This window comes from Cyprinodon variegatus, unplaced genomic scaffold, assembly GCF_000732505.1.
Source record: "Cyprinodon variegatus isolate N-32 unplaced genomic scaffold, C_variegatus-1.0 Scaffold263, whole genome shotgun sequence".
Classification (NCBI taxonomy): Eukaryota; Metazoa; Chordata; class Actinopteri; order Cyprinodontiformes; family Cyprinodontidae; genus Cyprinodon; species Cyprinodon variegatus.
Genome location: NW_015150716.1, coordinates 227,777 through 245,321, shown reverse-complemented (window position 1 = coordinate 245,321; position 17,545 = coordinate 227,777). Strand labels below are relative to the sequence as shown.

The window sequence follows — 17,545 nt, the reverse complement described above, 5'->3', positions numbered from 1 at the left end:
AAAGTGTGCACACTTTGGTGCTGCTTTAGATTTTATTTTTGATTTTATTTTTTCCTACTCGTACCAGTCTATTTGTAGGCACAAACGCTCGTACTGTAGAGCCCTGCTCCAGATTAGTCAGTTTGACCTCGGTTTAACCACTTCAGCGGTGGACAGAGTTGGAAGTTTCAGCAGGTTAGCACTGGCTTTGTTATGGATGAAGCAGGCGAACATTGAGCTCGTGGAATGTCCCAGGCCACAACCTGTTGACAAATAGTGCTCTGTGCTTAACGAACACCCCAGTTTAAATGAGATCCACTGTTGCTGTTAATAGAGGTCAAATATTCAACTGGAAATATGTATTATTATTCTGAAGGATACAACAACCTGTTGGGCTTTTGTCCTGAAATTTGAGGACATTTTTGGATGTCTATAAATGTAACATTAAATCTGTTGCTGAAAATGTGGTGTTGGTGCTCCACGCCTGACATTTGGTTTCCCGTCAACTAGTGCAACCAAATCTGCTTTTATCACTGGGGTTGCTGTGGCAATTTCAATATATTGTACATTGTTTTTTTTCTTTTAGCCTTTGAATGTATGTTTTTTTTTTTTTTACTACCTCATATAATTACAAAGCTGCCCTCAGTTCTATTCTTATTAAACTAATTCAGCCTCTTATATTGTTGGGGCCCATCAATCCCATAAGAGTGAGTGGTTTTAAATTGCTCCAACTTGTGAAATTCAGACCCATTATCATTCTAAGCCCGAGATTGCAACTGAATATATCTACATTCATAAGCTGTAAGCTGGTGTCGTAACACCTGTTGGGTACCTAAACTACAAGAAAAGTCCGCGTAAGGCCAAAGTTTTTAGGACTTCTGGTGATGAAGTTGTTTTTCTTTGATATTCAGAGGTGCCAGCTTTCTTTAATTGTAAAATGTTCAAAACAAACATTTATATTTAAAAATTGTAACCTTATAATTATATGTATCATGTTTAATAGGTTATGTTATAGGGCTGTACTATCACCACCACTAAATTGTATGCATTATAATTGGATTTATGCGGTAAAGAGAAGATTTATCTTCAGGAGAAAATTAAGGAATACATTGGTTTTCAAAACTTTTTTGCATAACAAACCACATGTGCAGGCATGCCTCAGTGAGGCAAATACTTTGCAGGACCTGGTTGCTGGAATTAGAGCTGCAGGTCTCATAATGATAAACATGCTTTACACATCTAGACAAACTCATATTCACTGGAAAGCATGTGTAAAATGTTATTTCTATAAGTCTGGATTTTAACTGATTAATTCTAACGTTTTGATGGAACCCATTTCATTGTAACTCTAGCTGTTTTTGTTAAGTGTTGTCGTGTTGCTTGACTTTCCTCAAATTTAGTCCTGTTTTCTGCTCCATCCATCTGCCTCTCCTGTGTGTTCCTTGGTCTCTATGATGCTGTTTGTTGTTCTGTATCAAACCTCTAAGGCTTTCACAGGGCAGCTGCAAAAAGGAGCTGAATATAAAAGCATGGTATACCTCCTAGGTTTCAGATAAAAGAAAACCCCTACTTTCTTAACTTCATTTGCTGCTTCTACAATATAGCTAGTTTTAAGACTGGAACCTTAAAGCCATTTAGGCTGTTTACATATTCAAACAGAGCCATTCATTAAGCCCCATGTTAAACCTTTCAAATGGAATATGTCTGTGTTTGGGCTTCTGAGCGCAAGTCAGCATGTAATGACTGACCTGGGAAAGCTTCTGTCATCTTCCGCTGGTCTGTGGTTGCAGAGCACTCACATGCATGTGCTCAGAAGGCCTCTTCAAGCTCTGCCCTTTGCTGCTGAAATTCTATCAGCTGTCTGCACCTCCCACACATTCTGCAGTAGCAGAGCAGGCGGCTTTGATGCTTTCATAGGTGGGGGGTTGACGTGCATGTGTTTTTGTGTGCGTATCGGTGTGTGTGCGTGTGTTTGTGAAAGGGGTGGGGGTACAGGAAGAGGAACCTGCTGTTGACTAGCGGATGGTTTACACCAGCTGCTTTGCTCAATACGTGAAAACAATTGCTGATAGATAACTGAGAGAATCAGAATTTTCATTGAATATTAATCAAGAAGTTGTGTTTTGCTTTTATCAAAAAAAATAATATTTCTAATTTTACTTTTTGACAGGAACACGATAAGATGGAGATGCTCTAACAGCAAAGATTGTCTCACCGGGACCATCTTGGATCCAGGGTGCTCCCAAAGATTCCCATCACCCTCGGATTTCAGTCATGGACTTCTTTGACGATCCCAACCTCTTTGTTGGGGGTTTGGAAGGGCTGGATGAAGATGGTTTCCATTCAGCACCTTCGCTCGTGGATGAGCTCAACCTTAGTGCTGGTTTCGAACCCCTCCAAGTGGAGGCACTTGGTCCAGGGAAGCATCAAGAATTGATGACACCAGTCTCTTCGCAACAAGCTGTACCCAGTTACAACCAGTCCATGGTTCATTATACTAGCATCAAGGCACAGAATCCCCTTGGTCAGGTATTTTCTAGTTCCCAGAATACAGGTTGCGACATTGGTACTCAGCAACATGGCCAGTACCATAATGCCACCATTAGCCAAGTAGCTCAACCCAATGGGCTGTTTTGCAGCTCTGGGAGCCCAATGTGGGGCAACCAAGACCAAAATGGGAATGTGTTTCACCACATGTCTCAGCATCAACAACTTTGTCATCAGCCACTGCACAACCAGCAACTTCACAGCAGACAACATACTCAACAGCAGCACCATTCTGGTCATCAACGGGTGGAGCAGCAGCAGAGAATGCAACCTCTACAGCAGCACAGTCATCAGCAGCAGCTGCTTAACCAGCACCAACAAATTACCACAGCGAGTTCTTGCCTGCAGCAACAGCAGCATCACTCTTTCTCTTTCCACCAGGGAGGTCAGGCTAGCAGCCAGCAGCAGATGCACCATTCTCAGCATCAAGCACCTGCAAGAGAATCCCAGTTCCATTCCAGGACTCTTCCAGATAAGCCTTATTTGGATTGTCAGAACACTTCTCTGAGCGCGACTTGCTTGCAACCGCGTCAACAGCAGGGGAACTACCAGTTGGTCAGGGGAGGTCCAGCCTTCTCTGGAACAGACTCCCGCCTGTCATTCCCCATACATCCATCGTCTGCAGTTCACTCCATGCCCACATGCTCTGTCAGTTCAGCTCATGCTTACCAAGCGGCTGAGTTCCCTGCCTATCCTGGAGAGCCAGAAATACCCAGTCTCAGTCAGCAGTCTCCATGTAGGCCCATCACTACTGCACCAATTACTACTACAGTGCCTAGGCTGCCTGGAACTGCATGCCAGTTCCAGTCCACAGCACATGTGAGTCAGCTGCAGTCCGGAACAGCAGTGAACCAAGCAGACGAGTGTCCCTTCAGAGCCTTACGCTGTTCTGGAGAAACCCAGACCGTCTGCAAGTCAGAGATGTTTGAAGAGTCAGTGAGTTGCTATCAAGGCATGATGAACCACCTGCCCTCTGAGCAGCACATGAGCTGCGGGGTTATTAACACTAATGGGTACCAAGCTTTTGGAGACAATATCCTGCCATCAGAAGCCCAGGATGGGGACTTGGAAGACCTGGATCCTCCTGACCTCCTGCCTGACCTGCTGCCTCAGCTGGAGGACGCTTTCAGGCAGCAGGATGAATCCAGCTGTTCTTGGCTGGAGTCAGGTCAGCAGAACGGACATGAGAACGGGAAACCACCAGCTACTGAATGCAAGGATGAGAAGGTAAGAGTTCAGATTTGCTTTACACTATCTTATTAATTGTCATCATGTGGCGTTTTTTGATTTAGGCAAGAACAGGCAGGAGACTCTCAAGGTTTGGTCATCTTGAAAAAAACTTCATGTCAAAAACATGTTACAAAATTAAACAGTTTATTTTAAACCACAAAAGAACATATAGCCTAACGAGCACTGATGTAACATAGGATATCAGTAATTCGATTTTAATAATGCTGATTTAGATATATATTTTTATTTTACTTTTAGTACATAAACTTAAACAAAAATCTATAAAAATAAAACTTGTCATTCTTGCTATTTGTGCTCAAGTGTTTATTTTGTATTCAAATGCATAGAAGCCTTTTTTCTGCTAGTTGATCACCAATATGCAGCAACAGGTGGGGGAGCACAGTCACTCCTAACTCTGGCACTTTCACTGGCATCAAGAGGACTTTAATCCTCAGAAAGAGGATGACAGAAATGGTTGGTGGTTTTAAAACCCTAAACTTTTAGGGCCTAGGTAAACCTTGTTATGATAATGTTCCTCGGTTTACTGAGAACACCTGTGCTCACTGCTCTCTAACAGTTTTCCTAAACTTACATGTATGCAGAGCTAACCAGCAGGATAAAGTTATCAGCTTAAGATAATTTTTTTTGATTATTTTCCTTGTGTTTCATGGCACAGATACCAGTCATTTGTGTAATGTTTAACTATCCAAGGTAGAACATGTGCCTCTTTGCTTGGAAACCTGCAATCAGCGGTGCAGTGGGGGGAAGGTGGATATTAGGCGGTTCCTACAGCAGTTTGAAAGGCTTTCAACATGATAATGGTCAGTCTAGCCTGGCCTGTCTATCTGCCCTGTGCGCCGACAGCAGGTCAGGCCTGATTAGGCTAAGAGTGGCAGGAGTGTCTTCAGGACTTAGCTGTAAGCATACTTAGGGCTATATCAAGATGTGGGTCAGGGCAAGCCAGAGGCACTTGCTCACAGCCTCACTGGAGTGTGGGGGTGGTTGCACACTGTTGTGGTTGCTGTCACAGTTTTGTGTGTTTCTCCGCGTGCGAGTGCTGTGCACGTGTGAGAGCAAGCGGTAGAAAAAAAACGAGCTTGCTGTAGGAGAGTGGTTAGCACTTGAGAGACGCGGGGGAGGGGGGGGTTGGTTTGGAGATGGAGAGGGCAGCAGCTCATGGAAAACGAAGAGAGAGCTTAGGAAAGAAGATGGGAAAGAGACTGAGAGGAAGAGCATGAGAGAGAGAGAGAGAGAGAGAGTGAATACAAGTGGAGGGGGAGGTGGAGAGAATGCATTAGCCGGCTGTAACAGGCTTCAGGCGGTTCTTGGACCTCAGTTGGCTGGTAACTCAGCAGCATCCATGCAGCTTCCTGGCCTATGAGTGACACATGACCAGCAGCACATGAGCAAGGCATTCCATCTTTCCCTTACAAACTCAAATAGTTGCAACTTTTGACCCTTCATTTGATCACCTGCATTTAAAAATATGTTTTCCAACTAATGCTAAAGTCAAAGGTAAAAGAGAAATGTGCATCTTGAAAAATTACTATATATATGTTTGAGATATTCAAGCCCAGAAGTTAAATAAATTATATCGATTTTTGACACACACTGATATATTTTAAGTATCCATTTCTCTACATTTTCATATTTGTCGTTTAAAGTTGATGAAAACTTCAAATTTACTTTTTCAGAAAAGAACAATTGTTCCTAAGTTCATTAAAAGATATTTTTATATTGGTATACTGTAAAGCAGGGTTGCTCAAGTCCAGTCCTCAAGCTGCTATCCTGCAACTTTTTGATGCAACCCATTTTTAACACCCCTGAATCCAATGAGTGGCTCGCTGCCATGATTCCACTGAGCTAAACGAGGGGACTGATCCTTTACATTCAAGTGTGTTAGAGAAGTTACAGGATGGTAGCTCTTTAGGACTTTACTTTAGCACTCCTGCTGTAAAGTTATGACCCTGATCTGTATCCATACTTGGTCGGTGCTTCTTTTGAATCAATTATTGCATCAATAGGTTCCCTTCCACATAAGCCTTTAAGCTGGTTTTGATGCAACTTTCTAGCTTCTTCATATGTTGTGTGAAAGGATAGATGCAGCAGGGGGGCAGAGGTCAGCCCTATTCTGTTACACTTGTTACTCGCCAAGTGAGGTTTTCCAAGTTTCACATCAGCTGACCTTTATTCAGTTCAATTCAGTTCAGAAATACTTCATTGATCCTAAAGAGAAATGAAATGGTGCTGTAACTCTGCTGTAAGGTTTTTCTCAAAGCGTTGTTGTATATTTCTATAGATGTAGGCCTGAAGGGTCTCTAGCAGTCTATCTTACAGTTGATCTGGAGAAGCCTCTGACTGAAGACGCTGTTGTTGTTTAAAAATCTTGTGAAAAGGATGCTCAGTGTTGTCCATAATGTTCATTTCATGAAGAATGCTTCTTTGTGAAATAATCTTCAGAGGTTCTTGAGGAGGTCCTAAAACAGAGCCGGCCTTCTTTATTAGCTTGTTGAGCTTCTTGAAGTAATTTGTTCTGATGCTGCTACCTCAGCAGATGATGAAAGAGGAGATCACACTCTCCTCCACATACTGATAGAAGATACGCAGCATCCTGCTGCAAACACTGAGGGGCCCTAAGCTTCCTTAGAAAGTACAGTTTGTTCTGTTACTACTGCAGCTTCACAGTTTAGTCTCGACTTATTCATCTAAATATCCAAATTCCAATCATTTTTAAGCAATATTAAGATTGTGATTTTATTTGGATGTTCCTTAGCCACAAGCTTGTAGATTTTTCATTTCAGGGTGTCATTTTATTTGTTCCTTTGAAACTTGTTTGTCCAGAGTCTGTTGTTGCAGGACTTTACTGTAATCATGGTGTACATGGATCTGCATAATAGCTGCAACTCTCTCTACCTCTCTGTGTGGCAGCAAACCCACCTTAAATGTATTACTGCCACCTAAGGGGCCGCAGTGAGAAATGTAATGTCTTTCTCCTGTTGAATGTAATGTGAACATAATTGAGAGGCTCAGAGATTTCAATTTTGTTTCGTTAAATTGCGATAATATTGGAAATTTAATTAATTGCTAGTATTTCTGCAGATGACGGGAATCTGTACTGTAGTTAGTGGTGTAGAAAGTAAAAAGAAAGGTAACAGTAATTTCCCTTGTGCTTCTGTGCTGCTGACTACCTGATTAGACAGCCGACTCTTCAGACTCACAAACTGTGGTCACAAACTTCACCTGGAGTTTCTTTCAAAGTTAGTCAGGGTGAATTTTGTTAAATGTTCTGTAGCAATAGAAGAACATGATGCCTGCAGTACTGTCTGCCTTGTCTAAACCACAGTGGGTTTGTTGAAGCATGTGTATGGCAATAAGGAAACTATTGGGGTCCCTGATACCATGGTTGCTTGCTAAAAAGGACAAACGGAAGTCTCTCTGGGACCTTCATGATGGACCCTTCATAGGACGTTAAGGCAACTAGTCTATAGTCACTGAGGAGTTTATTTATTTTTTTGTAGACCTTTAGATTTTAGACCTTAAGAAGATTGTCCAAAAGTTTGGACACATCTTCTCATTCAAAGAGTTGTCTTTATGTTCACGACTGTGAAAATTTAAGATTCACACTGAAGGCATAAAAACTAGGAATGCATACATGTGGAATTACATACTTAACAAAAAAGTGTGAAACAGCTGAAAATATGACTGTGAAATATGACTAGCCGGGTCCTTATGATCCATGTTCCTGCAAATTTGAAATTTCTCTGCTCCCTTTATATAAGTTGTCTTTGTGGAGGCAAGTTAACTTGTAAAACAAGATGGCCAGTGGGTCCAGAGGACTAGAGGTGAGTATTGGCATGAGTGTTGCGATTCGATACATGTCGCAATACTTGGGTCACGATACGATATTATCACGATATTGCAGTATCACTATATATTGCCATATTCTCCCCAGCTATCAAAATCAAATAATGAGATAAAACAGCAAGTGATGCCTCAAATACAGATTTGGTGCTGCACACACAGTTAAAGGGCTCCACAGCACTTTCTGCCAGAGTGGTGGTGCAGAGGTAGCCCATTTTCCCATCAATGTTTTATGTAACCATTTTTTTTTTTTTTTGAAAATAGATACTAAGAAGTGAAAGATCGATATTATATTGGGGAGCCGGATATCACGATATATCGCCAAAACGATTATTTCCCAAACCCCTACTGAGGACCAGGTTTGAAGACCCAAGTTTTAGGCTCAACATTGCCCGGGCACATCCCTTCATATCGTGGTTCAGGAGGGGTTTAACAAAAGGAACGTGGCAGTTGTAGTCCATGTAGTAGATGCATCTGGATTTGGAAACACTGCATCTCCATTCGCGCTCCCGTTTCCTGTGCTTTTCCCAGTTGTTCTGGTGTCTTCTGGGTCTTTATCCTACGGCTCAATTTTCCATTTATATGATTTCATATAGCACTCTAAAGAGCTTTTTGGCAGTCACCTACTGCTGCTTATCATCCTTGTGCATCCTGTCAATATTTGTCAGCTGGAAAATAAAAAGTCAATCAGCCTTTCCCTTAACTTTGTAGGACAGAAGATAAATCCAGCATAACAGTCCATGTTTAGAGTTCTCATTTTATTCGTTTTATACAATATTCTGTCTATCTAAGAAACTGAACATTGGGCTGGGAACCAAAATCATTAAATCAAACACGTGTAATATATCCTTCTGTGTGTAATGGATCTATGTGTTACAGGTTTCCCCTTTTTTTTTTAAATCAAATGTATTCGCGTGGTACATTTTATTTTGAAATGCTCCCATAGATGATAAAATCCTTTTTCAAAGCTTCTTTCTTTCAGCACAGAAGCATTTCTTGTTAGTATGTTCATCTTTTCTCATCTTTTCTAGTTCTGCTCTGACGTTATTTGTGTAGTAATTGTATATGTGACTATAAGGTTAGTGGACCAGCTTGAGTGACTAATTTCTGATGTCTGAAACAAGGTCCACTTCCTGACTGCAGATTCGTCACGTCCCACTGCTTCTGAAACCAGATCTGTGGCCCTGAGCCAAAACACAACCGGTGTTTAGAGTACCCTGACTTTTCCCCAGCAGGTGACAACAAAACTTATGGTCTGCCTTTACCGGCACTCATCCTTACTGCTCATGAACTCATCTGCAGAGGTCCTTGATTGAAATGGGGCCTTGAAGCAGAGCCATACACAGGAGCCTCCTCCCTGCCTGTGTCAACATCCAGGCCTGTGTTGATGCTTACAGGCTGACTGTGCTATTCATGTGCACCGATGTGTGAAGAGCCTGCTGATGGCGTGTTTGCTGAACAGGCAGGGCATCAGGGGAGAGCGACCCACTCTTCACTGCCCCCACAGTGAATGTGACTAATTAGGGTTTCCAGAGAGCGGAATGGTCAGCTGCAGATGTGATGAGCAGCCAAGGTTCAACACCGATCGACTGTCGCAGGAGTCTGTATTGTGCGTAAAATTTGAGTAAAATGGTCATGGCTGGTTGTTAGCTGGGGTCCCAGAATAGCGGCTAGTCATTCCTGCAGTCAGAGGACAATTTGCATAGGTTGTCTGTTTGTGATTTTCAATGTCATGTAGAAAAAAGTATAGATTCTTTTTTAGGGCTGCAACTAGTGGGTAAGTTTTTAATTAATCAACAAACACTTTTTTTTTTTCCAATTTATTTATTGGATTTTCATTTTGTTACACAAACAAAACATTCTGAACACGTAGGTGAGTGAGAAAAAATAAAGGATTACAAATGTTAAGGGTGTATACGTATGTTGGAAGGAAAAGAAACTTAGTCAAACAAAAAAACATCTAGATAAAAAAAATAAAAAAATAATAAACATAAATACAATAGAATAAGTGAAGTGCATAAGTGTTATCAATGTTATCATTAATAAAAACAGGTAAACATGATTACAAGTCATGTGTTAGGTCAAGATGAGAGATCACATTGAAGGAAGTCAGGTGATGATCAAGGGTCCCAATGTTTGAGCAAAAAAGATCTGCTTTACCTTTCAAGTGGTAAGTGTGGTGCTCCAGTTGCATTGTCATTCATTACTAGCCTGATAAACCAGATTAAATGTGAGATTAAATGTGTAATTTAGTCTGGCCCCGATGAATGAGACATCGGAAGATTGTTGATGGAAACAACCCGTTGTTTTATCAAACCATTGTCTGTGCCTATTGGCCAACGCTCTGACCAATGAGCGCAACTGACTGTGACGTAAGCGCAAGAGAAAGCCTTCTTAAAAAATGAATGAGAGCCTCACGTGAGTCGTGGCAATGCATTCATTTTAAGGACATTTATTCGCCCAATAGAAGAGATGGGAAGCAGAGTCCAAAACTCCAATTCCTCTTTAATTTTGTTAAGTAGGGTGCTGGAGTTTATATGAAATAAGTTTTTTTAGGTTAGGAGAGACATTTATTCCCAGGTACTTAAATCCACCTTGTGCAGGTGAAGGGAAAACTCTTTAAAGTTAAGTTGAAATATCTTAAGTTAAGTAGACAGGCATTGGATTATATTAAGTTCATTTTATAACCTGAGTTTTTTTCAAATTTGCTAATTAGGTCCAGTACTACAGGAATTAATTTTTCTGGGGTAGACAAATATAATATCACATCGTCTGCATAAAGAGAAATTCTATTCTCTTTTTTTAAACAATATCAATGCCATGCATATCTTTATTTGCTCTAATGGCCTCTGCAAGTGGTTCAATAGCCAAATTAAATAAAAGAGGAGACGAAGGGCAGCCTTGATGACAGCCTCTAAAGCGGACAAATCTTTCAAAGAGCCCTTAACACACACTTATGCTAGGGGATCCCTGTAAAGACACATAATCCACCTAATGAACAGTTTGTGAAAATTAAATTTCTCCAAGACAGCAAATAGGTAGGACAACTCTACCCTGTCAAAGGCCTTTTCAGCATCCAATGAGATTAGCAGTGCCTGACAGGGAAGAGTAGTCGATGACGTCCAATAGTCTCCTGATGTTGTCTGAAGCATACCGCGCTTCAATAAAACCAGACTGAACAGGATTAATTAACATGGGTAGTAAGTTCTCCAGTCTTCACGTGATCAGTTGGATATAATTTTAAAGTCAACTGTAAGTAAAGAACTTGGATGGTATGAGGAACATTCAGCACTTTCTTTGTCTTTCTTGTGTACCAGTGATATTACAGCCATTTTTATAGTCGGGTAGCAGTCCTTTCTTAAAAAAGTCCTGAACCATGGACATAAAAAGGGGCTCAATGTCGGGCCAAAATCTTTTGTAAAATTCAGCAGGGTATCCATCTAATCCTGTGGATTTTCCTAGTGGTGAAGTAATGGTCTCTAGCACCTCCTCAGAGGTAACAAGGCAACATAAATGTGCATTATCTTCATTTGACAGTGAGGGTAGGGATAGTTGCTCTAGAAATGACTAAATGTCTGATTCTGAGGGGTTTTCAGAAGTGTACAATTTTTTGTAAAGATCTAGGAATGAAGACTGTAAAATTTGCAAATCATACCTTAGTTGGCCTGTTGCTTGATGTATGTGTTTTATTGTACAATCAGTTCGTTCTTCTTTGAGCTGGTAGGCTAAGAGTCTCCTATTCTTATTTCCATATTCATAAAAACGCTGCTATGTTAAAAATAAGTTTTTTTTTACTTGCTCTGTTTGAATGAGATTGAGATCAGTTTTGACAGCATTAAGCTTCCTCAAGTTTTCCTCTGTAGGTGCTCGCTTGTGGGACTGGCCAAGGGTAATAAGTTCTTTTTGAAGTTGAGAAGCACGTTCATCGGCAGCCTTTTTCTTAGCACTTGTGTATGAGATTAGATGTCCCCTAATGATTGCTTTAGCCGCGTCCCACATTATGGCATTTGTAACGGGAAAGTCCGAATTTAAATGACTATACTGACTAATCCATTGCTTAAATTTTAGACAGGCTTCAGTATTTTAGAGAAGTGATGAGTTAAATCTCCAATATTTAGTTTGTTGTTTCTGATGACCTAAGGCAAATGTGAGGTACACTGGGGAATGATCAGATATAAGGATTGAACCCATAGCACAGGAGATAACAAAGTATAGTTGGTCTTGAGGTAAAGGAAAGTAATCTAATCTTGAATATGTTTTATGCCTAGTTGAGTAAAAATGAGTAATCTTTGATGGTTGAGTTAAATTCTCTCCAGACATCAACCAGACCTGCATCGCTACAAGCCAACTGTAGAGCTCTTGATGCATTTGGATTAGGTATTAAATGAGATTATTTGTCCAAATTTCCATCCATGTTACAGTTAAAATCGCCAGCAACTATTCCCAAGTCTCTATGATGTTGAGTCATAATGTAACTCACCCCTCAGTTGAAGTGGCGTTTGCCCCCACCTGGCAACCCTTACCCTGGAAACCCCCAGCTACGATGCTGCGGTAAAAAAATCTTCAGCGTCTCGCGGTGAGGAAAAGTGGTGAATCTTTTTTTCATGGAGTACTCTGAGCTTACACAGATGAGGATGAAAGTTGCAGAAAGTCCCCGTTTTCCATGAACAGCTGTTTAACACTGTCCAACTTGCGTCTCTGTCGGATCTTTTCAGCTGACAGGTCATGGGTGAGGTAGATGTTGAGTTCGTCATATGTGATGTTGCGATTCTTTGCTGAACGGAGGACAAGCTCTTTATCTTGGAGTTTAAGAAAGAGGATGATGGCGGCTCTGTGCTGGTTCGGCGAGGGATTGGCTAGGGTCCAGTCCCAGCCATACAGGAAACATTTCCCTCACAAAGTCCAAAAGCGGGTGAGAGCCCTCTGCGCCTTCCTTAAGACCAAATAGCCTGATGTTTTTACGCCTTCCATGGTTCTCCAAATCTTATATTCAAGTTGTGCAATTCTTTTCATGGCAACAGCCAATGATGCCTCCATGCGACTTAGCGTGTCTTCTGTAGCAGATATGCGGGTCTCGGCCTCATCGATGCGTTTTTGTTGGAGGAGACGTCTCGCCTGATGTCCGAAAAATTGTTCTCTAATGCTGAGATAGAATTTCACATTCAGACAGCCATCTATTCCATTGAGTTTAGATCCAAATTTAGATCGGAGAGCCTTGAGCTCGGCTAGCACCTCTGCTATCGTCATGTTGTCGTCTTTGCTACAGCTTTCCTCCGCCGCTGATTTCTTACCTGCTTTGCGTGCTGTTCTGAAAATGTCCCACTCCTTTGCAGGCTGGGGTTTTGGCATAGCCAAACCAAGGCAAGATGTCGGCAAGTGGCAGTTAAAAAATAAAGTTTGGGGTAGCTTTCAGTGCGAAGTTAACAGGACGTTCTCACTATGCTGCCATCCTCTACAGGGTCATGAGCGCATCCAAGACACACGATTTTTGTTTAAATAACATATCTTAACATGCTTTTGTCCAAACATCAAAGCTCTTTTGTTCATATTTTACTATAAACATTGCCTTTTTTTTTTTTTTAGATAAACAAAAATTTGTGCCAAATAGTAAAAGAAGTAAATCTTAGTAGCAAAAATAGGTGACATGAAGCCTTGATCTGTTTGGAATAACTATCATTATTTAAATGTCAGCTTTGAGAATAAGAAAAATGACTAATTTTGGCCATGATTACGGAGTAGATGCTGCGCTATTCTGACATAACTTTGTATTTATTTACTATCTGTGTGTTTAATGAGTTTCATCATTTTATCCATGAATATTGACATTTTCACAATCAGTGTCTCCTTCTTAGCTTCTGTTATTCCACATGTCTGCTCCTGTGTTACTCAATGAAACATGACTTTGTGTTTTTGTAATGTCACCCAAAATTAAGTTCTCTCATACTTAAAGCACCTTTGATCATATGTCAGTAAAACAAACATTTAATTCGCCCTCTTCTTTTTTATACTCTATACGTCAGGACCACCTGTAAAAGATGCCCTGACCAGTTAGGGGCAGGCATGCATTATTAAACAGCTGTTGTCCAGACTCGTGTGGGTGTTGATGCCTCCTGCTGACAGCACATTGTAAATCTACTGACTGGAGGCCTGCTGGTGTGGATGCAACCACTGCAGGAACACAGGAGGCTGCTTTAGCTCCTCCTGTGCAGAGAGAATGTGCCCACCGGGGGAATTTCTGCAGCTAGGGGCTAGTACTGTTTGGGAAGGTGTAGAAGTTGTTTAACTGGCTCTCGGGATTCCCAGTGAAGGGTTCTATATGGATATACAGATCGGCAATCCTAGAATAGATCCAGCAAGGTTTTTTTGCCAGGTGTATTTATCCTCTTTTAAACCTCTAAATCATTTATTTGTGCATAATCAGCATTTTTGAACTGCTACTCCTGCTGGAAAAAGCAAAATAAAACCTGCTGCTTCTACAGTGTCTCAAGTTAGGCTCTTATAAAGACAACTATATCCTTACAATATTGTGCATAATAAAAATGTAAAATTATCAATTTTGTTTTTTAAAACAAGTACAAACACTTTTTTTTTTTTTTGCTAACATCTAAATTTTCATGAATTAAAACTTGCTTTAACTTTGATACAGAAAATTCATAAAGACTTACCAGAAGTGTAGGTACTAACTGTGCTGAATATTTTAAAATTATTTTTCCTCTGCTTTTTTTAAAGAGAAGCACATGTATAGTAAACTAACATTAGCTGGTTATTAATTAGATCTTCTGGGAAGATTGTATTTCATAAATCAGGGAGCTGCTAGCTTATCAGCTGTAGTTTTAAAATCAAATTCTTTTAATAACCTGAATGTTAAAAATGATTAAGCAGCAACTAATAACAATAACATTAATCATACAAGTACTACCATTTAAAGAATAAAACCCCTTTTGCAATAATCAAGAATACAAACTGCAGTACAGGGAGGATTCATTATGTGGTCAAGGCTCAATGTTAACCATCGCACGATATCCAGGGGCGTTTTTATTGTTGGAAGAGTACAAATTTCATTGCATTTGCACACCGGGCAAAAATTATGTTTCACTCAAAATTACTTTAAAATCACCAACATTCGATGAAAACGTCCCAGAAGCGTTGCCGGCGCCATTTTTGGTGTTTTGTACACAATTTCGCGTGATTTGAAAAAGGCCAGATGGCGTGATTTTTGTCCACCTAGCGGTAATTTTGATGTAGTTACCAAAACGACAGACGGCTGCATTTATTTTGTCAGGGAAAACTAATCCTGAGTCAGTTAAAAGTCAGGGAATTCTGAAATTATGTAAGACTGTGGAAACCCTGCATTAAATAACTACCGTATGTATAATGATTCTCTAGAAAAGTCACATTATATTAATAGTATTATCTTGTATAAAGATACCGTGACTCTAAAATAAAAGTTATTCATTTGTGACATTGACTTCTGTCTTGGGATTTATCTTAAGTTTTTAAACTGTCAAGTTTTTTTAAGATTTTTTAACATTACAATTTATATTTTTCCAAGCACACAACAGTTTAAAGCAAAGTTTAGTTTGAAAAGAATGTGCAGGAAGGATTGAAAAGCATGTTAACACGGTAATGTAGGCTTGAGTTCATTATATGAAGCATGCAGATACACACCAGGAACCTGCAAACTTAAAAAATACTGAATTACTAAAAACATTTAATAAACAAACATGTTTCATTGATATATATACAAAAATGAATATTAGGAACTATATTTATCAAGCATTATACTGGGCAAGTAAAAATTGTTTCTGGGCAAATTAAATGTGAAAGGCAAGTGGTAAAATTCCTTAACTCCAACCCCTGGTGGTATATATCAAAGAGAATACATTTATTTTGTGTTTTTGACTTATTTTTGTTTTTAACAAGCTATGAACAGAGATGCAGAAATCTGCCCACACAGAATGGCTTTAGTTTAGTTCTTTAGTCCTACCTAATCTGCACCTTTTCTTTGCAAACAGGAACATTTCTGCTCTGCCAGTTTCTAATTTATTGTTAAGAATAAGTACTGTAGCCTTTCAGTCTGGTCATCTGGAGGTGCACAGCTAGAGAAGAAGTGAGTAATGCTGTAAAAACAGTGTCATGAGCTGTGATCAATGTTTCTGAAGAAGAAAGCTGTTAGAATATCACCGCGAAACACTGCAGTGAGGACTTTGATTAGGGTTAAGCCATATTTTCAACACTTCCCTCTTTTCTGCCTCCACTTCATCTCCACCAATCTCTCTGAAATGTAGCCTCTTCATAAAGAAGCTCTCAATCAGGTGAGCCTACTTTATTATTTTGTTGCAGGGTTTTAAAGTGTTACCCACTGCTTACCAAATAGTGGTGTGAAAAAGTATTTCCACCCTTCCTTATAACACTTGTGTTTCAGAACATCAGCATAATTTAAATATTAGTCAAAGACAAAACAATGTAAGATGCAGTTTTTAAGTGAAGTTTTTTTTTATATTAAGGGAGAAAAGAAAATCCCTGTTGGTTGAAATGACTCTAGGAGCAAAGTGCTGACTCAACCAAGAGATCACAAAAGACCTCACAGCATCATCTAAAGAACTGCAGGTCTCTCTTTTTCCTGTTAAGGTCAGAGTTCATGCCTCTATCAAATGGAGAGGATAAGAATGGCCTTAATGGCAGAGTTTCAAGACCAAAACCACCCTGAGGAAAAAATAATGTTAAAGCTTGCCTCAGTTTTTCCAGAACACACCCTTATCATCCCCAAGTCTTTTTAGAAAATATTCTGTGGACTGATAAGATAAAGGCTGAAATATTTTTTTGGGAGCTAATTAAATCTGATGTAAATTTAACAGCATAAAAAAAAATGGTGGAGGTAGTGTGATGGTCTGGGGCTGTTTGCTGCCATAGAACCTGGAAGACTTGCTGTGATGAATGAAAAAATAGATTCTGCTCCTAAAGGAGAATGCCCAGCCATCTGTCAGTGACCTCAAGCAGAAACAAAGTTTAGCTTTTCAGCCTCACTAATTGGTTAGATGGAAATCAAGCATCACTCCAATCTGTCTTCATGTCTCTGTGCTTCTAGAGAAACATGAGGTTTGTTGATCCAAATGAATAGTTCAGACATGCTTATGCTGCTGTGTTTAATCTTATTTATGAACAATTTCCTGCAGCATCCTTAATACACATAAAATTTGAAGTGAAAGATTAAGTTTTAAAGTAAATTAGCAGTGGATAAAGAGTTTAAATGAAAACCAAGTCTTATGTTGGAGGCAGTTTTACTATGGTATCGAGATAAAGGTTTCAAAATGATAATTCTGAAACTTGAGAACTGTTTCGTTATGTAGTTCACACAGTTTAAAGCAGTTTATCTCAATGTTTAAAAGGAACTGATTGTTTTTTTTTTTTACACAGTAAATGTTGCAGTGTTAAAGTACTGGGAGACCAAATGTGCTTTAAGAGTACATTTGTCCTACACTAAGTCAGAGTGGGACCAAATGTACTTTGTGGTTGTTCATTTTTATTAATATATATATTTATTCAAAACATATGTCGAAATGAAATCTACATAAAATGTATAATGGTGTTTTTTTTTCTTATTTTTGGAACCTGAAAAAAACAAAGACAACAAAAACAAACCCACCCACCCCACCCACTCTCTCCATGTAGCAACACATGTACTCTGTTGTAGTAATATACAGTTGTGGTCAAAAGTGTACCTACACTTGTAAAAAATCATAATGTTATGGCTGTCTTGAGTCTTCAATAAGTTCTACAACTCTTATTTTTCTGTGATAGAGTGATCGGAACACATACATGTTTGTCACAAAAAACAGTCATAAAATTTGGTTCTTTCATGAATTTATTATGGGTCTGCTGAAAATGTCACCAAATCTGCTGGGTCAAAAATATACATACAGCAACA

General features: G+C 39.7%; 1 protein-coding gene across 5 annotated transcripts in view; it reads left to right on the top strand.

Moving 5' to 3' along the window:
• The window catches only part of chd9 (chromodomain helicase DNA binding protein 9), a 104,978-nt gene that overhangs the window by 11,321 nt on the left and 76,112 nt on the right, over positions 1 to 17,545 (top strand). For all 5 annotated transcript variants that reach the window (XM_015382686.1, XM_015382689.1, XM_015382688.1 and 2 more), the window contains exon 2: positions 2,150 to 3,753. In XM_015382686.1, the coding sequence (XP_015238172.1) occupies positions 2,254 to 3,753 (1,500 nt within the window). In that variant the 5' untranslated portion in view covers positions 2,150 to 2,253. The remainder of the gene's footprint in view (positions 1 to 2,149; positions 3,754 to 17,545) is intronic.